The following is a 25574-nucleotide window of genomic DNA, read 5'->3' as shown; positions in this document are numbered from 1 at the left end:
TAGCAAAGAGAAGAATGACGTTATTGATCCAAAATGGCTCCCAGTCCTTACATCATTATAGGAGCTGGATGAACAACAGCATAAATACAGAACAGCCTAGATAAAATAAATGGGTAGCTGAATTAATGTGCCTTCGATGTGAAGTCACGGTTTTCTGCATATCCATGTGAAGAGAAAGAGAATCTGCATTTACATATCGAAGATCTCCTCTCTGGGGCCAGGAATGGCAGGTGTACTGTCACTGCACTGAAGATACACAGGCCACAAAAACGGAACTGTTACCTTTAATCCCACATGGTACACTGAAGCCAGTGAATTCCAGCATCTGAAATGAAAATTGCAGCAACAAAGACATCTTTATAAATGATTTTTCAATTAAATTAAATGATTGTGAAGTTAAAGAATGCTTTTTCATTCATACCCCCTGAATGAGTTGAGACAATGGGCCACATTTCATGAGACTGCAGTCATCATCAGTGCACATGAAGAATGTAATTTTTTTTTCCATATAAAAAGTGTTGTGGCTCCTAATTAAACTCATTATGAATAGTACTATAAATAGTACTTACAGGAAGGAAGTTGGGGAGTTGTATTACACTGGTTGGATGTAATAAACATCTGATGCAAACCCTATCCATCCATCCATCCATTATCTATACCCGCTTATCCTGGGCAGGGTCACGGGGGGTGCTGGAGCCCATCCCAGCGTTCATTGGATGAGAGGCAGGTTTACACCCTGGACAGGCCACCAATTTGTGATCGTAGAGATCACAAACCCTAATTTACAGTAAATACTGTTTTTTTGGTTTTGGAAGGAGGAGCATCATAAATTGCATTCGTGATAAAAAAAGAACATTGAATAAAGTGCAGAGAACCACGTCGATTAGTTTTCCGTTTTTATCATTTTGCACTCCACCATATCCCTAGGTTCCACAGATGACCTCCAGTGAGGCATGAGATCTATTACCCCAACATACAGTACAGATTCTCTGCCACATGCATAGATATAGGCATAGGACTGAGATCAGTAGGAGTGCATGCATCAGGTTGATTATTACAGCACAAAAAAACTGTGATGCAATATAACATGTGCCTACACACACACACATACACATGCGCGCACGCACAAACACACACACACACACACACACTGCCCCACCTGAATCAGTAGAAACTCTGACCTTTCAGGCCAAGAAAACGATTACCAGGCCTCATAAAGAGGTCCACAGAGAACGCATTGGATTGAGTGCTCTATTAAAAGAGAAAGGGCGTTTGAGAGCTGCTGTGGTGAGCGTACGGTAGGGTCGGGTTTAATTGAACAAAGAGCCACGTGCTGACCCTTGGTCACCTTCCTTCCACTGTCTGCGACCATTAACACTCTCATCATGATTTTGTAATAACACCCTCTGGTTAAAAGAATGGGTTCATTAAGTGTGAAACTGGCACTGAGAGTGGTCTTCTTTTTTTAACCTCATAGACTGATTGCATGGCTAATTGAAACTTTTGAAATCTGCTTACGCCAGTGGTTCAAGAAGGTTTTCCATAATTATATCGCACTTTGATCCAGCTGGTTGGCGTAAGATTACATCCGTGTACGGCCCTTGAAATTGAATGCATTTTCACAGTGCACTACCCTTATCTGATGAAATTTGATACTTCCAGGAGAAGAAATTGATTCCTGCATCTGAGAAATGTATTATTCCTTAGTCGCATTGTATAAACGATTGCCCTTGCTTAGAGTTTCAGGCAACATTAATTAAAATCTGATACAAAGAACACGTGCATGTGGTGTGGTTGAATGCACTGCTCGACCAAATGATGTTCTGTATGATTAAAAAAAGTAAATGTGTTTCTATGAGAAAATTACACCCAAGGATTTATTTATTTATTTATTTATTTTTTGATTGGATGTAGCAAGCATTTAGGGGACACCCCAACTCTATCCTATTGGAAAGCAGAGATTTACATTCACTAAATCTTTCATTGAGTAACACATTTTAATCTCAGCCAAGTATAGCAAAGAGCAGAATTTACACATTTGCAGTTTGGAAGGTCAGCATGTTGGTTTATGATCTTTTTTTGTTACATTTTTTTGGGATACTCTCATCCAAGTGACTTACATAGCTTTATGCTTCTTTAAAATCTATTGAAACAGCTGGATATTTACAGAAGCTGTTCAGATTTTGTGCTTTAATCAAGGGTACAAAGGCAGTGGCCCATCACAGAACCTTGGAGATGCAAGTCCAGTTCTCTAACCATTATGCTACCTCACCATTGTTTCCCGTCTCCTCTTCCCCCAGCGTTTAGACTACGAAACGAAAAAGTCCTACGCCTTCAAGGTGGAGGCGTCCAACGTGCATCTGGACCCCCGCTTCCTTCACCTGGGCCCCTTTAAGGACACGGCCACCGTGAAGATCAACGTCCTGGATGTAGACGAGCCCCCTGTTTTCAACAGGCCGTCCTACAGCATGGAGGTCTACGAGGACGCGTCCTTCGGCACGGTCATCGGATCGGTGACTGCTCAGGACCTGGACGTCAGCGGCAGCGACGTGAGGTACCCATCAAAACTGGGCTTTCCCTTTAAATTAATTTGCACTAAAATTATACTGTAATCTAAAGAAAAAATACTGTCAAGACATTGCAGCACTTCACAATATATGAGAGAATAAACAGATTATTGCAATATATACACTGCTATGAAATATACTGTATTTATCTTTATGTTTTCTAAAGAATCCATACATTTACACTATATTTCAGTATAATGTATTATTGTAAGGGGTAGTACTACACAGTATTAAGTGTTAAGTCAGTGATTGAATTACCTGTTGATACCCGTTGACCTCTGCTAACATTGAATTAACATTGAAATTTCCACTGTGTACACTTTGATTACAGGACACTTATCAAGCATAATATCATTTGACATGTTGCTATGATCTGGTGATGTCTCTATTACACATGCAAGTGGAATAATTGGAGAACACTGACACGTTGGCTATTGTCGGAAACAGGCAATGCAGTCCACTGTTAAAAATGAGAGTGAGGATTACAGCCCAAAACACTTCTGACATCGTTTGAATTTGCATATTGGTGATATAAAAACGCAACCCAGGTCCTGCCTTCCAATTTTGTGTAGTATTTAAATTTTTTGCAGTTAAATTTGAGTTCTGTTGACAATGTGATGTCATGTGGTGATATTGTCACAGCAGACACAATGGAGTTTAATAGGAGTGTCTTCAACTTGCTATAGCACCAACTATAAGTATCAGATATTTATTTCAGCTCATTAGGGACAAGAAGTCAGGGGTTTTGCTTTGAATCCCTGCTAATCAATATTTTTGCAGTTTTCCTACAGAGAGAAATCAATCATTTATCAAGAGACCATACCATACCAATTTCTGTTAGGCTAGCAGCCTCAATAGTCCAGAATGCAACAGCGTGGGGATTTGGGGGCGTGGCCACGATCTCAAACTTTGCTTTTATGCTGCATGGGTGACATCAATAATATGCCACGACTGGTTAACTCTGGTATCAAGGAACTTACCTGAGTTTACCACTGGTATTTATGACTTTTTTGTCTGCTTGAATGGAACGTCCTGGTGGTAAACTCAGAAATTTACGACTTTACAAGTTGATGAGGACTGGCCGAATGCAACATTAGCCTTTCAACATTCTCTTGAAGAGGGGTGATGAAAGTTCTGGGTAATGTAGGAAAATAATACTGGAGCAATAATACTGGTAGAAGCCTGATGGGATAGCAAGTGAAGAAGTGGGCATAAATATATTGCAAATATCAGATAATAAACCCGGGAATAAATTTTACATTGCTGCTACACATTTACTAACGATGTAAGTGTTTTAGCCTGGTGTCTTCCTTTAAGGTCCCAGTAACATGAAACATTACTACTACAATTATTTAATTCATAAGTATAAAATTAGCAGCCATTCCTTAAGCCCTAATGGTAAATCTTACACAATGGGTCTTTGGCCTGTTTCATATGAAATAAGCTTGAGTCAGACAGTAGAGCCTGTGTGTATGAGATTATGGAAAAAAAAAGAGAAGAAAAAAAGAAAGCAAATAAGTCGATACGCTTGGTTTGTTGAGGATGAAAATGCTTTGTCTTGGAGAATATGGAACTCTGTAATTAGATGTGTGTAATTCCTTGTCCCAGAATACAAACCCTACCTGAGTTCCTGAGTGTTCTAAAATGGATATTTTTTGCCTTATTCGTGAAACTGTTGGCTTTTTTATTATTTTATTTTTGCAATCTGCTTCTTAGTTTTATTAGTAGTAACAATAAAGTAACATTTATGATTGCCATATTTTTGACACACAATTTTTAAAAGTTTTACAATGATGCAAATCCAGACTATAAGGGTTGCAAATAGCTTGAAGCAGAGATTACTTAGATTGATTCTATAAACTGAAAACTTTCATGTACTATTTTGCAAACTGTTTCAAATGTACAGCATGCTGAAATTGGTTGTGGTTGATATATTCCTTGACCAGGGCCTCACGGATGCCTGTCAGAACAATAACATGTACAGTTTCACACAGATGAACAGGGAAAGCACCATGCTCTGAAAAACACCTTTAGCATGTTAGCACGGTTTGTCAGCTGTCCTCTGTGTTTATCATCATTACCCCTATTCTGCAAGTAAGTACTTTGGTGTGTTTGCCGAGCCAGACAGGACAAAGAACAAGCGTACAAGCATAAAGAAACATCATCACTTGGAGGAGAGCATTGAAGTTAAATATTTCATGCTGAAACAAAAGGAAGAGACAGGAATTGAAAAGTTGTTGTTTTTTTTTGTTTTGTTTTTTTTTGCTTTGTCTTGAAAGATTAATGTTTAATGACATCACAATTGGCTTTGTTCTTTTTGGATATAGAATTATAAAAAGGCTCTCACGAAGCACTCAGTGCATACAAATCCCAGTGCCTGTACATAAATAGACAGTGATGCTTTTAGACTATGCTAGGAGTACATATAGTACTGCATCTGTATTTCCTTTGTTTCAAATTACCATTCTCTACCGGTTAAATAATAGTACTAGTAATAATAATAATAACCTCCTTAGATATGATATAATTAATATTAATTATAATTAATGCAATTAAAAATGGCCTTTACAGAGAAACACAAGTTGTGGATTTTGAAGCTGTTATGTGCTTTAAAAAAGTAAGTTGCTAACAATTTGCTATATTGAAACTACAACAGCTGTCACCTGCAGGCGGGCTAGTATGGAAACTTGAGCGGCGGTTGCCTGAAATCCGACCATTGTTGTAGTTTCAGTATGGCAACTTGTTAGGAACTTACTTTTTTTAAAGCCCATAACAGCTTCACCAGTCATGGTTGAGATATCAATGGGTAATTTATCTTGTAGAACAAAACGTGAAACTCTTCGGCCTACGTTAAACACACACCTTATAGAAATCTGGTAACCCATGGTGGAAAACACATCCGGGGTGTACTACAAAATTATGCCATCATTTCGTCGATGCAAAAAGGGGAGCATTATGGGAGTCATAGTCTCGGCGATCTAAAAACAGAAAACAGGGAATTGAAATGCCCTCATATTCAGCATATAGAAATATAATCCTGACAGAGACGTCACTAGGGGGGTGTGGGGGGTGCGGACCGCACCGGATGACACCATCAGAGGGGGGTGACAGCAGCAGTCTACTTACCCCCCCCCCCCCCCCCCCCCTCGACAAACTTCCAACAGCAACCCCAGCACCAACCCCCCTAGCACACAGTCATTAGCTAAACATTGGATCCAGTGTTTTAAATTGGTAACATTTTCTTTATTTGTTCTACATTTTACTTATAAAGGAACCTGCAGAACTGCATTTTAGAAAAAAAGATTAACATTTACTTGTAATCATAAAATGGCTAGAATTGATTGAATACAGGGTGGGGTGGAGTGCAGTGGTGTTTTTGGTGTTTTTAATCTGAATGAGTTAAGAAGGAGCTGAGTTAAGAATTCTTGCTAAAAACTGCTTTTGGCAAAGTCTGTTCATTGTATTGTCTGGTGAATTGTAAGTGAGAAATGACTTTTTAGTTACTGCCACATTTTTTCCAATTAAGACAAATGTTGCAGTACACATAGATGCTCATTTTAAGGCCTAGCTTTCAAAAACACCCATTTTAATTTGATTCACGCTAATCAAAACATGTTTTTTACAGTCCATTTAATGAGTTAAGCCATTGTGAAACAAGTGTTTGTGGGAGAAAAAAAAACTGCATTGATACTGTGAGCAAGTATCTCTTGTCAATTGTTGATTGATTGAATCCAGGCTGTTGAAGTGTTGGAATTGTTCAACTAAACTTTGTACCATTTCTGTATTTTAGCCTGCCTTGAAGGAATCTTTATTGTTTTCAGTTATTTATTTTGCCAAATAAACGGACTTATCTGTTCTATGGCCAACATGGAACATAATTTTTGAACATGTCTTGAACAACTGAACGTGAGAACATCTTTATTTTATTATTTGTTTTAGATATTCCATTGAGTGGAAGAGGGACCAAGACAGCTACTTTGACATTGATCCAGTGACAGGGACAATTTCCACCATCGATGTCCTGGACAGAGAGCGAATTGCAAAACACAATATCTCTGTTGTGGCAACTAAAGTTGGTAAGTATGACAGAAAATCGTACATTATTAACCAAATATTAATTCATGCCTTTTTCATTCTCTGTGAAGATTTTCACAGAGAATGAAAGAGAAGCTAACAGAGAAATCTATTTTCCAGTTAAGTTGCACTGGCAGCCTGTCAAGATTGTGTACTCATGATACAGTAACACATTGTTACACTATAACCGTATCCATTTTTTCTTCTTAAAAAATTATAATAAATAATATAAAGTCAAGTTAATTAACAATTTTTACTTTTAAAAAAATGTAGCTAATTTAATGCCCATTCCCCATCTTAATGCATTCAGTAACAGCCTAGAGCAATGCAAAATATTATAATCATTTTTTCAGTCTCATCAGAAGTGTCCCAGGAGTTGTCTGCCTGAAAGAAAAGGCGATGAGAAAGGTCTAAATGACATCACTGTAGAGATTAGAGTGAACCTGTGTCAAATAACAAGCTAAGCAGCCGCTCAGTTTACGCACAGTCCCTGTACCATACCGGCGTCTGATATTGTAGATGACTGAAAATTGACGCACGGTGATGATAAACAAACTAATTTATTAATGACCAGTGAGACAAAAAGAAAACTTTTAATGTATAATGAACATACATTATGAGTGTTGTTGTAATAGTGCACATGCGTAAGTATACCCAATGCAGAATGACACGAATCTGTGCTGGTTGGCAGTGATTGATAGAAAAAACACAAGAAATCTATTTATGAATAAGTAATTGAAAAGAAGGAGCAACAGATGGAACACACACACAGATGCACACACCCATAGTCTTATAATGAGAACAGGTAACCGATCTTCAAGTGGACGATGGAAATCCTCAGACAGAAGAGTATCCTGTGGGAGTGATTATGTTCACTAGAGGCGATGTGTGCACAAAATTACTCTGCAAATATATTAACCCTGGATATGAAGTGTCTCAGCGGTTCAGGCTGCTTCAGTGTTTGGTTTGTGTTGTTCTCATTATCCAGGTTCCTCATTGTCATCACAGTCAAATGCAGCAAACAGTGGGCCTTTGGTTTTGTGTTAGGTTAGGAATGCTAAAATCGGATTCACACACTAACGCTGTTCAAGAAGCTTGGTTTCAATCATCATAGTGACGTTACCTGTGTGTGTTTGTGTACGTGTGTGTATGGGTGTGAGTGGGAGGTTTCGCTGATTACGCTAATCTCCGTAACCTGAATTTGTACTTGAACGCAAACATGATTCATTTGTGCGTGTGTGTTTGTGCGTGAGTGCGTGCGTGTGCGTAGGCAGGTCAGGGATGAGCTCCTTAATCCGTATTATTGAAATACATCCCGGCACACAGGCATCACAAGTGATACTGTCTTTTTGAAATTCCCTTCCTCACAATGTTATATGCAAATCCAAGATTAGTCGAGGAGCTGTGATACCCAGCGGCAGCTGGTGAGCTGGAAAGAGAGGGGACTTTTATTGATAATTATTCTGAAACTTTTTTTTTTTTTTTTTGCACAAGCAACAAGCATAGAATCAGTGACAATGGAACTGATCAGGCAACAGTGCAATCTTTGGGGGGGGGGGGGGGGTGGGTGGTGGGAGTAATTTGCTGCAGGACACCAGCCCATCAGAAGCATGTTAAAAACTGACTTGTTTATTATTTTTTTAATTTACTTATTTATATTTTTCTATTTATTCATTTGCATTTAATTATTTATTTGTGTGTTTACCCCCTGTTTAGTGGGCTATATTTCAGAAAAGTCATTGCTGTGTGTTTCTATGTAAAAATTAATTTAAATTTTACCATAAAATAATCAAGCTATTTTTTTTTTTTGTTCGACTCTCAAAAGCAGGTTCCTGGCCATAAGTCTAAAGGTTATTTCTCTGACCTGCATATTTATTTCTTGTCTTCCTGCTCGTGGACTACTGAAGGAAATTTAGTGGGAATTGCCTTCACATGGTCTTTTTATGTAGTATGTTGGTGCCATCTGTTGGAGAAGATGGAACAGAGCATGTTGTTGTAGATCTCACCGCCGTAGCCATCCACTTGGCGCGTCACTGTGAAATCCATACACAGTTTAGGCACCGCTGAGAAGGTATCTATCATCATTGTCACAGTGTGTCGCCTGCGACTTCTCACTCGCAGCTGCACAATAAATATTTCTATCCCAGCTTTGGAATAGATGGAGACATCAAATCAATAAAATTGACTTTGCTTTGTAACACACAAAATCCCTTTTTTAATGTGTGGATTCTTTCAGGAAAAGGTTGCCACACACTCTCACACACACGCACACACATACGTATATATTCCATTTTGTATTTTATATGTGCAGAAAATTTTCTTTGTGAAAATAACAACATATACTGTAGACAAAAACTGTTTTTACCCAGTTCCTTACCCACTGTGTAGCAGTGGGTAAGGAACTGGGCTTGTAACCGAAAGGTCATAGGTTCGATTCCAGGGTAGGACACTGCCGTTGTACCCTTGAGCAAGGTACTTAACCTGCATTGCTTCAGATATCCAGCTGTATAAATGGACACAATGTAAAATGCTATGTAAAAGTTGTGTAAGTCGCTCTGGATAAGAGCGTCTGCTAAATGCCTGTAATGTACTCTACAGTTGGAAGCCTGCGCTAACGGCTGCTGCTCGCTTTCCCTGTACGGTCCGCTGGGTGAACTACGCGTTCGACCGGAGTGCTCTTCCTCTGGAACAGCGAGGGCCACAGACAGTCACCCAAATGACCGACGAGGCCCCCATTGTGAAGGGGGAAGAGATTTGAACTTAAATCACTGAGGCCAGTCGTAGTCCTCCCCCCCCCAGCATGGTCAGGATTAGTTTCCAGAACTTATTGGTGTCATAGAGGCGACATAGCTCAGGAGGTAAGAGCGTTTGTCTGGCAGTCGGAGGGCTGTCGGTTCGATCCCTCGCCCTGGGCGTGTCGAAGTGTCCCTGAGCAAGACACCTAACCCCTAATTGCTCCCAACGAGCTGATTGTTACCTTGCATGGCAGCCTTTCACCGTTGGTGTGTGAGTGTGTGTGTGAATGGGTGAATGAGAGGCATCAATTGTGAAGCTATTTGGATAAAAGCGATATATAAATGCAGTCCATTTATCATTTACCATTACAAAAACAGCTGCACCCAACATTCTTAAATACTATTTGAGCCTTTAATGACCCTATGACATTCATGTGTTTTGATAACTGATAAATCCTTAGATAATTGGTAACTAACGGTTAATTAAGTATACATTAAGTGAAATGTGTGCCATTTATGTACATTTTTAAATATGTTGGCTTTGACTGAAACAGTTGGCTGACGTATTAGAGGTATAGTGCAGGTGCATATTACAGGTGCATGCATGATTGCAGTCACCGCACTGAAAGTACAGGCTTTGCTGTGTGTTATATTTAGTGCTTGCTAAGAACACAGTGCAGATTTGTGCTCGGCTTTCTGGCTGAATTCCAGCACCATTTCTGTAGAGGTGTGATCCTCTTGATTTGGTTAAGAGGAAGCGGCTACCTGGGGTGAGAGTGCTGATGCTGTGTTCAGAGTGCCGTCTGCTACATACTTAAAAGGAGATAAATGGACTGACTGTGGAGCATGATGATAGTTGTTTTTGTTTTTTTTTTGCCTTCTCCAAATTTGGAATGCTGCGACCTCTACTGTTTTAGCTGAATACACACGCGCACTTGCTCTCCTCTGACACACGTGATGTCAGCCATCGCTTCTTACACTGCAGCGCAAAAGTAATATTCATGCAGACAACTGAAGGAAGACGCGGCATGTCCAGCTCAACAGGCCCGACCGACCACCGGGGGCTGCTAGTGAGCGATGAGCCGCTGTCATCCTGGCCATCAAATACCCACCCATCCTTGGGCGATGCTTGTTGAGACAATTAATGTGTCAACCTGCCGGCGTGGCTGTCAGCCGTAGTTGACAGTGGCACAGTCTGGATTCAGTGCCAAAATCCGGAGAATATTTGTGTACTAGGAGCGTCTCAATGGAATGAACCACCCAGCCGCCCTTTGTGAAGCTATTTTGACCAACTCCCTAATTTGGATTGCCCCAGTGACTCCTTCAAGGCAGGCACCTTGGCAGGGCAGGATGCCCCATACCTGTACAGCACTGAGAGTTTGCCACTTTTCAGGGTTTCTTACAGAAATACCCACAATGACCACAAACTCATGTATACATGTATATTTGCAACTTAAAATAAATACTGAAATATAATATTGAAATATTGAGGTCTGTTAAATAAATATTGAATTCTACAAACCTATGCAGACATATGTTTGTCCCATTACTGTACTGTATGCTTGTACACACAGGGCCATGTTACTTGAAATTATTTAGGAAATATTGGGTAGCATTGCTTTGGAATATAGCTTGTTTAATTTGTGTGAGCTAAGATAGCATCGTTGTTTTGAGTAACATGGCCTACTTTTGATATCAATACTTTAAATAGAACGTCTAGATTTTGTAAGTTGGACTTAATGACTTACAGACAGTGCTTTGTATGTGTAACTTGTGAGAGACAACATAAAAAATGTATATATACATAATAGATATGTTTTTATATTTTATATATATTTGTTATATTTCTTGTGATTTGGTCAGTGCTACCTTGATTAAATTTAATGTTGAGTATTACCTTTTCCCCTTTGCAGGTAACCCGGCCCTGTCCAGAAAAGTACCAGTCACCATCAATGTGCTCGATGTCAATGAGTTTCCCCCTGAGCTGGCCATGAACTATGAGTCATTTGTGTGTGAGAATTCAAAACCAGGGCAGGTAAGTGTTTATAAGGAGAAAAATGTCACTAGCAGGAAAGTATTTGATTATATTTGTTCTTGTTTTTTTGTTGTTTTTTTGAACCCAAACAGGAAAGAGTAAGAAATTATAAATATACTACAGGAACTTCAATTGGCAAAACATTTGTGTAGAAGATACTGTGTAGAAGTGAGGAAAAGGGTCGTTTTCATAATCAATAGTTTAAGTCTGAGACAAGGAAACATCTCTGAGTTGTTGATGATTTCCATGTTTGAGATGCACCATAAAATAACATGCCATTACTTTAGAACCTCTGGAATCATTGTATTTAAATATATCACCTTTCCCAGAATTCCTTATACTGTAGGTCTGATGAAGATAATGAAGGGGCTGTAGAAAAGCTGCATAACTGTCAAATAAAAACAGTGACATTTTCACAGTGTCTATATATAGACAGCATTTTATTCCCTGCGTACTGAAAATTTGAAAAGGCGAGATGTGACAGCTAAAGTAGCAAACGTCGTGCAGTTTTAATGGTGGAGGACATATTAGTCTTTTCATACCATTTTTTTAATTGTCATTTTTGTTTTTCTGTGTAATTATTTGTTTTATTAATGATATATTTATTTGTATAATAGGTGATTCAAACTATCACGGCGAGAGACAGCGACAGCCCCCCAATGGGGCCGAGGTTCTTCTTTCGGTCACCTCCGCAGGACTTCAAGGACAAAAACTTCACCATTCGGGACTATGGGAGTAAGTGATTCACGGTGGCAGTTTAGCGTCATGGGGGTTTGAGGGGATAGTTCTGAAAGGATGACTAATGCGTTCTGTGCCGGGTTAGTTTGTGTCTGTTGGATTGGATTCGGCTCTGGGTTCGTTTGCGTCCATTCCCCTGGAAATATGTTCTCGTTTAGTTCACCTGGAATTCCCTGGATTCCGTGTTTATTCTGAGTACCGCTGTTGGTGGGCGTACTGTACTGACAAGTGGCACGTGAATGTGTGCCCTCTGAAACAAGGGTTATGTGTAGGAAGTCTCATATGCTCAGGGGAGGAGGATACATGATGTGACTGCTGTACAGAAGGTTTACTTGATGGACAGGATGCTACAATATCACAGAGTCATTTCCCACAATCTATCTCACGGAAAAAACGGTAGCATCGAAGGATGTCACGGTTGGAAATATATTGTATCAGATGGGCATTCCAACCAAATGGCGGCAAAACTAATTGTGGTCAATAGAAATGTTTCATCTGCATGTAAGGAAAACCACTACATTTCACACAAATTGGTCCAATAAGTATTTGGAACCTGCGAAGAGTAAATAGCAAGGGAACCGTTGGTGTCCTCTAACGAACCGTTGGTGTGCTAAATAAGATGAGATGACCCATGGTGCTTTGCAAACTCTGGAAATGGAACGGGTGTTGGGCCTGATTCACACAGACAGGCTGGAGACGCGAACGAACCGTGCGGGTCAAGGAACGCCTCCAGCGCTCGCTGCCTGTCAAGAACATTCTGGCGGCGCCCGTTCCTTGGTGACAAGGCCAGGTGGCCCGTCCCCGGGTTTCTGTCAAGCTGCTGTTCCAGACGCATGTGTGGTGGGCCCTTGCTGACTTCCTGCAAGGCCTTTGTTCACATTCTGCTTGGTGAAAAGCATCGGTTTTCAACTTCGTGTGCAGGCCGTGTGCGTGTCTTTTGGGGAAAACGCAAACTAAGAGTGTGTGTGGCCCCGGGTCTACCCCGGAGCCCCTGAGGAACTGAGCACACAGCAGGGGGACACAAGAGGGGACCAGGGAGGGGCCAAACACATTACTACATAAAAGCAGACCTGAGGGAAAGATATAATACATACACAGCAATGGTCTCCTTAAGTGGGATAAGTTTTTTCTGAGATGGGATCACTAATGATGAGCCTAAAGATAAGCTAAGTGGCTATTAACACTCAGAAAAGATTTGTACTGTGAAAACAGGAGAAGGTTTCAGACAAGCAAGTTTATGTGCTCCTTTAAAAACAGAATGACTTCAAATATAGTACATTCCCACCATTTGTATGTATTCATTTGGGGAGTTATTGGTAAATTACTGTGATCTCCATGAACAGAGGCCCTACTTTTTTTCGCGCGTCAAACGGGACTAGGTTCTGAACGGCGCCTCCCGCTTCGTTTCAGACAACACGGCCGGGGTGGTGACCCGACGGAGCGGGTTCCGGCGCCGGGCCCAGGACCTGTACCTGCTGCCCGTGGTGATCGAGGACATCGGCCACCCGGTCCTGAGCAGCACGGGGACGCTGACGGTGCGCGTGTGCGCCTGCGACCGCGGCGGCCTGCTCCTGTCCTGCAGCGCCGAGGCCGTCTTCCTGCCCGTGGGGCTCAGCAGGGGGGCGCTGATAGCCATCCTCGTCTGCATCGTCATCCTCCTGGGTGAGCGCTCGCTTCGCGGTCGCAGGTCAAAGGGCTTTTTGGTCAACTGTCGATACCTTTCAAATGAGTTTTAATATTTGAAATGAGAGGTTGCCTCAAGGCCCTTAGAGAACTTTAAGAAGAAAAACAACTCATTCAAACACAAAAAGCTGTTTTTGCACCACATTTGAGGCGCAAACTTATGTGAGTACATTGTGTTGAAGTTCATCATTCTTGAAATTTATTAAATTATAAGTACTTATAATTATAATGCAAGTAATATAAGTTGTTATATGTAGCAAGACTCTTATATTAACTGATTACCATATGTACGTAAAGCATTTTATCAGACAGAATGTAAAGGAAGGGGTAAGGTCAGACAAAGGTGTCACAGATACCTGAGGGATCTTTTAGAATGTGCTGTGCTTATCGTCCGCAGGTGTTCTCACACTTGCCCCTGATTATGTTCAAGTAACCTCCACAGAAATCACGCCCAGACTGTTCCACTCTCCTCTTGTATCACTCTGTAGGAGACAAGAAATTCGCTGAATGGGTTTTTATTTACTGATGTGCTTACTTTTTGAAAGATAAAATGTTCTGAAAAAATATGAATACGCTTAACGTGTTTCTGTCACAACACATAAACCCCCTCGTTGAAGCTTTGATTATGTGTGAATAAACAAGACAGTTAACACATTCAACTCATTGCCCATGTCATGACTCAGCGAGAAGCGGGCGAACGCTACTGACACGCTTTAAAGTGAAAGGGCCAAATTAAATCAGGAAAATGCAATGGCTGCAGCTTTTTGTTTTCCCTTCTACCCAGAACACTTACCTTAATACCACCCCTGCAGGGCTTTTTCTCCTGCGCACAATTATCCCGCTATTTATTAAAAATGAAACGTATATCACATCTGCATTCATCGCTGTGTGGGCGTTTTCCCATTATGTGCAATAAAGGAAGAACTGAACTGAGAGAAAGCACGGAGCGGAGCCACCCTTTCCTGCTGCCTGTCTATTTCTCCTGCCTAGCTCACACTCATCAAGAGATCAGACGGTGTCAGGGATTATGTTCCAAGGGAGTTACATTTAATGCGATTCTCAGATTCACACGGTCTCTTTTCTTTGGCAGAGAGCCAGCGTTAAGTTTAATTAAAATGTTGTACTTTTGTTTAGGGTTGAGTTGACAGGGTTAAGTTGTGATTGTGTAAAACACTGCAGCATTGGCAGCCCCGGTATGTAAATAGCTGCACACAGGAATAATGTCTATTTTTGCAAATGGCACCAGGACGATATCCTCCATGGGCACGGCTTTGTTCTCATTGTTTCCTGCTGTACCTGTTCATCCTCTCTGCAGCAGCGGTATCCATTATTCATGGGTTTATTTAGGAGAGGATTTGGAACCCTCTTTTTCTGCTTTTCGGAAAAGAAAGAAGAAAAAAAAAACACTGGCAAATCACAGGCATTGTTCTCTGCCACTGGATGGAGCTGCAGACTCACATGAAAGAAGAAAAAAAAAGAGGAATTTAAACGGTGAAAATAACCACACCAGAAACAGGAGCAATTAAAACAAAACGGCACTCCTTTATCACACATCAATACTTTTTAAATATGAGTGTTTAAACATGATAGTGGTTGACCCCGACTGAATGTTATATACCCCCCCTCCCTCCGGTTGCAGGAAGATGGAGTTTGTGTTTCCGTATGCTGTTGGCGAGGTAGATAAAAGCCAGCAGAAGCAGCCTTTCATCCCGGTGCTGAGAGCCCAGACTGCCCAGCAGTGACAGATGCCATGTCAAAGAATGTATCCGTGCTCAGCCCTGGGCACTGTTTCCATTTAGTCCTGTCCTGTGATGTAACGTGCATTACAATGGAGGCTCTGGAAATGAAGAGGGAAAGCAGCTAATGGAGGCTGTATCCTGCAAAACAGTGTACCACGCACACATGCAGTTTATATGTATCCCTCCCCTGTTCAGTGCTGATTTGCACTAATATGAACCCAACTGAATTGTGTGTTTATGTTAATGTGAACTGAATTACTCATTGGAAAACACCAAAACTCAACAAAATGTTGGTCAAAATTAGAAGGTTCAGTATTCAGGGATGGCCACAGTACAAAATCATTGTGTATCATAAACGTTAATTCAGACAATATTAATGTTTTTTTTTTCCTTTTTTTAAAGATTAGTTTTCTTACCCAGTGAGATTATTTGGGTTATTTTAATATAATAGTTGTTTAAAATTACCTCACTGGCTAAAAAGTTTTTTTTCAGTTACATTTGTTACAGTAAACTAGCTTAGTTTGCACTCATGATCTGAGAAAACAATAACCGAGTATGGAGAGCAGGATGTCTGAAAGATGTGCCTGCTTCATCAACACGTTCATTTTTGGGAAGTTTGAAGGGGGAGCCAGCCCCTGAGTAAAAAATAACTGGAGCAAAGTGCTGTGCTGCCGATCGAGATGATTTCTGTTTGCTGTTGCACTTTCTGTTTATCTCCAAGATAACTTTAAAACATTTTTATTTTTTTTTGGAGCAGACTTGCTCTTTTTATGACGTCTCACTTAGACTCTTCCTTGTTTAATGTTTCATGGTGTCCGTGTAATAAAGAAAGTACTTTGCTTGCTTGTACTTCTGTCCTAGTATATCATTTCTATGTGAGGAAAAAAAATAAAAAATAAAGTGCAGATTGGTGTTAAAATGACACCTTTATGCGAATGGGTCAGCTTGCTCTTGCACTCGGATTCACTCCTGGACTCCTCCTGGAGTAGGCCTGTTTGTGCATTTATCTACGCATACTATTATAGATTTTGATGTAATATTGTCTGTATGTAATATTTATGAGGCTCTAGGTGACCCAAGTGACAAATTAGATGGTATGAAAGAAATATTACAATGCATTTTAAAATTTAAATTTATGCACATGCATACTGTGTGTAAGCAAACAAAGAAAAACGTGTCATCTATATGTTTGTAGCAGGAAGCTCGTTTTATCATTTCGTCGTTATATTTTCATGAATATCATATGTAAACCGTATGCGCCTACTCTGACATAAATGTATCCCATCTCAGTTTTTTTCAATAGGACAGGCCTTTTCTTCTGTTCAAGCTTTCAACCATGTCCGTGCATTGAGTAGTTTTTTTGAGATAATGACACTTTTTTTTTTAGACTAATCCCAAATGTGTTACAGAGGAAGTTTGACACTGAGAGTGTATGCGCATATCTATGCACTGTTTACGCCCGCGCTCGCACATCTTCTCGCCTGGTAATCATGGCACTGTATGTGGGCCACATTTAAGCATGGATATATGTGTATACAGACGTAGACACCCGCAGTGCATGATCTGTTCACTGTTGATGCTCTTAAGCTTACCGGCCTCCTCTTTTCGTCTAGTCATGGTGGTTCTGTACGTGGGCCTCAGACGGCAGAAGGACAAGGGCACCCTGATGACCTCCAAGGAGGACATCCGCGACAACGTCATCCACTACGACGACGAGGGGGGCGGGGAGGAGGACACCAACGCCTTCGACATCGGCACCCTGCGCAACCCCAAGGCCGTGGTGCAGGAGAAGGGCTTCTGCCAGGACGTCCGGCCAGGGTCCGGACCCAGGGGCGCCACGGCGGCTCCGTCCCAGGACGGCCCCGACGTACGGGACTTCATCCAGCGCCGCCTGCAGGAGTCTCACCTGGACTCCTCGGCGCCCCCGTACGACTCGCTGGTCACCTTCGCTTACGAGGGGGACGGGTCCGTGGCCGAGTCCCTGAGCTCCATCGAGTCCCGGGGAGCCGAGGCGGAGGAGGACTACAGACGCCTCTGTGAGTGGGGACCCCGTTTCCAAACGCTGGCGGGGATATTCAGTGGGAAGGACCCTCAGTCCTGCGAGGCAGAGAGAGTGGCGGCAGCAGAGACAAACGATGGATCAGCGGAGTTAACGAGAGACACCACAGAGGAAGAACAAACTTAGCTTTCATTCTTTTTTGCATTTATCCTTTCATACTTCAGTTGTACTCCTATTTACCTCTGAATTTTCCTTCATAACAGCTGTGTAACTCCTTAAAAAGCACTACATAGCACCTCCATTAGCACTACATAATTCATAAATTGTGTCAATAGCCGCAATAAGGCATATGGTGTGTTACTAATGATACAGCAATGACATTAGCACGATACACCTCGTGACATTCACCTGCCTATTTGCTTTATTGATATGAGCATCCATGAATGTCACAGCGGTTTTTAAGAAGGTGCTATATAGTATTTATGAAGGAGTTATAGAGCTTTTAAGACGGACCATTCATTAAAAAGTTAGCCATGTATTGCTCTCTTTAGGGACAAATGCTGGCAAATACTGAACAATGAACCAACTGTGTAATTAATCTTTGTTTTCTTTTGTAGTATTTTTACATGATTTGTTTCTGTATTGATTTCTAGAATCTTCATTTGAATTATTGAATTGAATATTTGAATTTATTGTCCTAACAGTAGTAAGAAAAAAAAGTATTTCCAAAGGGAGAGATCTCTCTTTAATATCCTTGAAAGTGCCTCATGGACTGTCCTGTTTCTTAGACCTCATGTTGCTATACAAATCCTATTGTGTTTCTTGTAAGTCTGAATCCTAGAACAAAGGTTGTAGGAAACTTAAAACTGTTTAATTGTAGGAGGGAGCAGCATACTTATAAAATGTCAACTGGGATAAAATTTGATCCCAGATTTGCCAAATATATTTTGATTGTTATTTGTGTACATGTTTGAGTACTTATGTTCATTATCAATTAGTTTAATCTTTGACAAGAAGAAGAGGGATTTCTGTTGTATCTATCCATGGCTCTCAGTGCAGGAACAGCTCAGTAATGAGACAGATTTCAGGACTTGTAATGGTTGTACAATTGTTTAGGGCTACAGATTGATTTTTTTGGGATTCAGGTCATGTTATAAACATGCTTTCTAAATTAAACACAACATGAGGACTCTTTAGTACTTGAGTTTTCTTAATTTTGTTTATTTGTTTTCCTCTCAAACACATAACAGAATCTGGCCGGTATCCAATCGACATTAGTGCTAAAATTTGGCTTAAAAGTAAATGTTCGCAATCTGGTGTGTTCTGAAATCACTCAAATTAACACATCAAAAAGAAAAAAAAAGAAGTTCTTCTGCATTTAGAAGTCAAAGTTGATAACAACTGTTGATTACGTTCAGGCATTTATTTATTATTAACAATAAGTAAACAGAAGCAAGTGAGTATGTGAAAGAATATTATAATAAATGTGAATGTTTTACTACTAAACCTTGACACAACATAGGCTGGGCAGACATACACTGGCACTGTATAAGCCTCATGTGTCTTGGTCAGATCTATAGTCTATTACAGGATGAGATGCGTACTGTGTGCTGCACCAGCTTTGTGTGAGACAAATGGTGCCGTGAAGACACATATCATAATGCCACAGCATACAGACCAGTTACAGCTCTCCTGCCCTACTGCTGCATTCTGTTCTGCCATCCCAAAGTCTGAAATATTTCACAGGATGACACAGCCCCAGAGATTGTAAGCCTATCTTCTTTAAAGGCACATGCAATAAAATCATTTTAAAAAACTAATAAACTCTCATATTTACCCTAGTCATAAAAATGCCAAAGTTTAGATTGTCACACTAGCTCAAAAAATTCAACTTAGTAAATCAAGGTAAAAAGCAAGCTAACCAATAGTCAGAAATGTTCTAACTTAAGTTTGTGTGTGTGTGTGTGTGTGTGTGTGTGTTTGTTTACATGTATAGTACATGGGAACCTGGATAATTTTCTTTTAAAATATTTTTTTGTAGTTAAGTAGTTATTTAAGTAGTTAAATACCCACTGTCCATATCTGCAAGGTAGCATGCAATCTCCTCAGAAAAAGGCAGCTCCCTTCCGGTCGTCCTGCAGTCGTCAAGCTAAGATGCACAGATGCTGATACAGAGCCAGGCGTATGTGTAGCTGATGAGGGGTGACTACATAAACCCAAATGGCCAGGGGAGCCGCTGGTGCACAGTGAAATTCCACCCACCAAAACTCAGCTCTGTGCGCTGCCATTTTCAGTGGGTTGCCAGCTACAGGGAGTCTTGGCCCAGTCAATGCTAGGCCTTGGGGCACATCACTTGAATATATCATTTGGATTTATATGCCTGAAAACCCTGGCATCATTCTTAATAGCCTATTTAGTCCAATTTATTATTTTCTTAATACTGGACATCTAACATCCACAGTGCATGAATAATAAATTCAAGGGCTGGTATTGTTTTAAACTCCTGTCTAGTATCCTCCCTGGACACCAGACAGGAGTTGCTCAATTTCTGGAATTTCCTGCACATTCAGATTTTATTTTACATAGAAAACATAGAGGGGTACCTGTCTTACTGGATTTATCTTTCCTACTATGTTTATACTCCTCTATATTATATTCATCCTCATCCCCTTCCCAGAGCCATATCTCTGTAATTCCAAGTATGTCATAGCCTCCACTATTTGTAATAGCCTCAAGTTCCACATATTAAACCTCCAAATAAAGCTTTACTTCCCTGTGGTTGCACATGGTACCAGTAGTATTCCAGAAAAGAGCTAATGTGAAAGTTCTCCTCCAAATCTTTTCTGGTAACCTACCTTAAACCTACCCATACCTATGTCATTAGCCCCTACATGAACCAGGGCCACTGGATCCCTCTGGGCTTTGGCCAGGAGCTTGTCCATATGCTCCAGGAGACCTCCTACCTGGGCACCAGGCAGGCAACACACCTTATGGGATTCCTTGTCGCACGAATAGACTATGCTGTCCACCCCCCTAGTAACTATGACCAACTCCCTTTTCTTGGAGGATGTGGCCAACTGGGTGCCCTGAGGCTTTTCAGTCCTCTTTCTCTCGGGGTCAAGGGCCAGGTCCAGTTATTGCAAGGGCTGGAATCAGTTGGATACCACAACCTCAAGTGATGCCGCCCCTATGTGGTATGCACACCCTTTTCTGCGCTTGTGCCCTACTGTCATCCAACTCTCACTCCCTGTCAGCTCTGGAGTCTCCCCCCTTCCCAGATGTGGTGTGCACACCAGTTCCCTAAAGAACATATGTGACGGGTGCTGGAGAAAAGGTCCGCAAGTCGCAAATCTTGAAATCGCGCTAGGAGGCAAAAAAGGTTTTTAAAAATTTTTTTTTACTGTTTTCCTTTTTTTCATATTACGAAAGTTAAAGTGTTGAAGAAGTCACTCAATAGAATAAATAACATTTTTAGGGTCACTAAATACTTATAATTTGTCAGCAAAGTCGGCTTGTTTTAGTGATTCTTACAGCCGGGTTTTGGAGGCATGATGGGGGTGCAGTTTAATTAGAATATTTGATTTTGTTGGCTATTGTCACTTTGTTTTGGTCAAGCCACCGCCCATAAATAAAGCCGGGTGGTAGTAGCCTATGTTTGTTTACTGTGTGAGGTTGCTACGATGGCGGACACTCAATCAGTAGGTGAGAGTATAAGCTTTCTAACGATGTATAACATGTCTAATTTTTCTTTTGGAATAGCGTTTTATAGGTCAGTGTAACCGAACATTTTCTTACCATGGCATTCGCTCTATATATGGTAGCATTAAAAGAGGTTGCACCTAACGAAACGTTGTCAACGATTTTTCGTAATTCCTTGGAAAATACCATTATTATTGAGGACTTCTGGGCATAGCTAAGCCATATGTTTGCTGATAGACCTATCTGACATCGTTTTCTGGAGCAAAACAGAAGCGGATAGAACTGTCATTGATTTACTGTCTGTGTCTCCATCTACTGAACATAGATAAGATTTCATCATTGCTATGTAAGTATTACTGCTCAAAATATTTCGGCTATATTTTAGAAATTGAGTGTCTTTAAATAGGTTAGTGGTATTATGTAATGTGGATATTTCACACTGTAATATAAGCGTTAGTTAGTAGTGTAATAGTTTTTGTGACGCATACAACAGTGATGAGGAGAGTGTTGAAACATTGCCAAAATGTAGATCTTTAGTAGTTCTACATATCCACCCTTAGATTTTATGAACTTGTGGTCAAGAAGTTTTTGATCCAGGACATGTATACTTTAACCCGCAATCTCCCAGTATTTCTTTGCGAACTAAAAAAGGAGCAAATTCATTTTAGATTTTTTGCCTTGACCATTGCATTTGTGGCACTTTATTTATTACAAAATTATGAATATAAAGTAATCTAAGCTAGTACTATAAATGGTACAAATGTATTGCTTCATTTAAGACATTTTTCTAGTCTCTGTGGTGTTCACATCTGGAGTTATGAAGCTTTAAATAGGGTAACCCCTAAATGGGCAAGGATTGACAGGTACTCTAGTGGTTGGGGTGGAGTTAACTAGCTATTGTTTCCACCCATTATCTCCCTGTGAGAAGTGTGAAAAGTTCAAGATCTTTCAAGGGGATTTTCTCTGCTACTTGATTTTAGGAGTACCAGCATTCAAATAAGCATATCTTCTTCAACTATTTTCAAATTTCAGCGTATGACACCTCATTTGAAAGCTTTCATAATCTGTAAAAAACTGAAAAATGACCTTGCCCTACTTGAGGACCAAAACACCAGCACCTGTCACATACTTAGTTCCTGGAACTATTATTGTTAACTGTGGAGTCCAGCAATCTGGCGCTTGAGATCAAGGATCTTGCTCTCGAGGTGCTCAACAAGTCGGCAACGGCAGCAGAGGAACTCACTCTGGAAATCGCTTTCCAGAAGTGAGATTATCCTGCAGCCCTCACACAGCTTTGGCCACATTTTAACCCCCTAACTATCTCCCCATCTCTCTCTAAGGCCAGATAAAGAAAGTTACTGCTGAGGCAGAGACACCAAGATGGCAACTAAAAACACAGAAGGTGGCTCTGACCAGCCAGCAGCAGAAACCAGAGAGGAAAAACAGGGCACTTTTAGCTATCTAACTTTAAAAGTTTAATTAATAACATGAAAAAGAATGACCACACAACACATTGATATGACAGCAAAGGTGCCACATGGGTTTTATTGATAGCTATTCTAAATTTTTACATCTATGTGTTTTTACATCTTATTCCCCTGCCAACAAGAAATATAAAAACATTTTTATTCTTTCTCCCTTACCTCAGTTTTTAAGCATACTTCTTTGTGTCAGAAAGAAAAGTGAATTGAGTATAATTGAAAAAATGATTAAATATTTTAGCACACTTCCTCTATTTTATTAAAGTGTTGCGGTGTATTTTCAAAGGCACTGACACGCACCAGTCAAAAAACGACTTCTCATTTATTTTGAAATTAAAAACGTATTCCCTAATATACACAAAAGAGGCCTATCACCAGTGTTTAACAAAGCTTTTTTAATTCATTTTAGAGAAGAGCAGTTATCATTATAAAAATACATCCACCGTGGAGACATGTAGCCTATCTATCCATAACTGCATATCAGGGGCAGCTGGTGAGCTTCTTATACTGCCAGTAGAGAAGTTATCTTTAAATGAATAATGGTTCTGTACCTGTAATTTGTAATTAACAAGCTTGCACAGTAAAGATCACCAATCAGAAGGTGATTCTTTTATCATGGTGTTTAATATGTCAGCATTTTTAATGTCTGTTTTCAATAAAAGTGTATCATGAAATTGCAATTTTTCTCTAATGGACCTGTAAACCTGCTGAAGGTAGTAATCTGATTGCTGAATAGTAATATGTCAGCATTACCTTAACAGGTTTTATACTGAATCTTATCACAAATCACTTTCATTTTTTAATAATTATTATAACAACGATAGTTATTATTTTAGCTCTGGATAACATTGACTTGAATGTCAAGTACAATGTCAAGATGCAGCATGCGTTAAATAGATCATTAAAGCACAGCTAATTTGATTTAAACTGTGATGAATTTCTATGGTGGGCCTCTATCTAATCATCTTCCCAGATAAGCTGTGAGGAATACCTGGAATTACAAGCATTAAATGCTTGGATTTATACATTTTCCAGTGATGATGATGGTGTTAATAATAATAATAATAATAATAATTATTATTATTATTATATATCAGTGGCTTTTTAAAATCCTTATTTTATCTCACCAATGAAATGAGGCCTATTTGTATAAATTTCAGTTAGTAGTGAAGTAATCAAGTAATATTGTGAAAGAAAAGAAAATTCATCAATGCCACATTTTGGGTCATAATAGCATTAAGTTCAGTTCTTTTAAAAAACAAAAACAACGGTTGTGTTCTGATTGGAAAGTGGATTACGTCTCATTTTTAATTCACTTTGATAGATTTTTTTATTTTTCCTCCCTGGAAAACAGTTTTAATGTTCTATAATCTGTTGAAATTTTATGAAGCTTGTGGAATGAATTCAGCTTTTCACCTCTGCGCTTAGAGGATCCCATGTGACATTAACTACAGAGAGAGCAATCTGAGATGCTTCCTGATAGGACTAGATCTGTTAATCCCTGGAGCCTCCCATCATTATATTCCAGGATTAGATTTATCGCCGGGCCCAAACGGCCTCCTTTGGAACTCACAGAAACCGAAGAGGAGATTTGATTTTCACAAGTAATCACAAGGACTCCCCCTCCCCCCACCCCCGTCATGTGTAATTATGTGACCAGAAGCTCTGAAGTACAGAGGCAACCCTGTTTCCTTTTACTCTGTTTGAAGGGGTGGATTAGGTGAAAGTGAGCGTCTAATCCACCACCACTGAAGTAAAGCTTCACAATGGAACCTCGGGATCATGGGCACATTCTGTTTGTGGTACATATAAAGAGGAACATAAGTATTAAAATGGTTTGTGTAACATGAATGCCACTGTATCCCTCTACCCGCTCCCCAAATCCTTCAATCCCTTAACCACACACATCGTCTGCTCTTCATACAAACTGTTCATTTAAGTAAGTAGAAGAAAGTGTATCCCATGCATAAATGCTACACGCACGTTGCCATTTGTACTCCTCTTTGTTTAAATGTCATTTATCCATTCAGGGAGTGATTGGCAGTTCTGATGGGCCTCCAACTCCCAACTGCCCTGCTATATTTGCATTGTTTGAGTTCTTCACCAGATCGTCATCATAAAAGTCAGTCACCAGAAATGGCAGTCATGAATAGACAGGGATCTGCATAAAGAACATACATAATCATCTTCCAGTGCATTATATTATCAATATGCGCCAATCAAGCGTGAGTATGTGTGGGTGAATCCCCTGTGGTTGATATGTAACAGACAGGAACATTGATGAAGTTTACATCTTGATCAAGAAAATTAATGTGCCTCCAAAACATGATCATTACAAGATCATGTGTCGCAGATAAGTACACCTCATAAAAGATTATAATAATTGCTAATCATGGACGGAAACCCCACCTCGATATATATATATGATCTGGTTTTTACTAGTTTTAGCTAGTTTCTCCCATTTTCACCTTATTCACTATAAACTTTTCTTTGTGTATGCCCACTAAACAACTCTGATTCCTCTGCAGTTCTGATGATGCAGTTGCAGGATAACCTCTCACATGTACATGCAATCATTATGTGGCTTGTGTTGCAAATGCATGTGCAATCTTGCTGTTTAAAGAAAATTAAAGACCCACATCCCACTCAAAAGAGTGGGTTAATGTATCATCTTTAAAGTGTTGCATGGCCTGGTAACTCCTTCATTAAGTCAGTTCATTAAAGAATGAGAAAACAAAGTGGACATTGAGAGGTGACTATAAAGCGCACTTTAGGCAATGCAAATTTAGCCAGGCAGCATTTTCACCAAGTGACTCATTCTTTG

At 40.1% G+C, this 25574-nt stretch overlaps 1 protein-coding gene across 1 annotated transcript in view; it reads left to right on the top strand.

Moving 5' to 3' along the window:
- The window catches only part of LOC118233036 (cadherin-12-like), an 89682-nt gene extending 70121 nt beyond the window's left edge, over positions 1–19561 (top strand). Inside the window, exons 7-12 of the mRNA XM_035428341.1 lie at positions 2301–2554; positions 6507–6643; positions 11290–11411; positions 12029–12146; positions 13560–13811; positions 17185–19561. Of these exons, the coding sequence (XP_035284232.1) occupies positions 2301–2554; positions 6507–6643; positions 11290–11411; positions 12029–12146; positions 13560–13811; positions 17185–17756 (1455 nt within the window). The 3' untranslated portion in view covers positions 17757–19561. The remainder of the gene's footprint in view (positions 1–2300; positions 2555–6506; positions 6644–11289; positions 11412–12028; positions 12147–13559; positions 13812–17184) is intronic.
- The last annotated feature ends 6013 nt before the right edge of the window (positions 19562–25574 follow it).

Source organism: Anguilla anguilla, chromosome 8 (assembly GCF_013347855.1).
Source record: "Anguilla anguilla isolate fAngAng1 chromosome 8, fAngAng1.pri, whole genome shotgun sequence".
NCBI lineage: Eukaryota > Metazoa > Chordata > Actinopteri > Anguilliformes > Anguillidae > Anguilla > Anguilla anguilla.
Note: the sequence above shows the minus strand (reverse complement) of the source record. Positions and strands in the feature narration are given on the sequence as shown.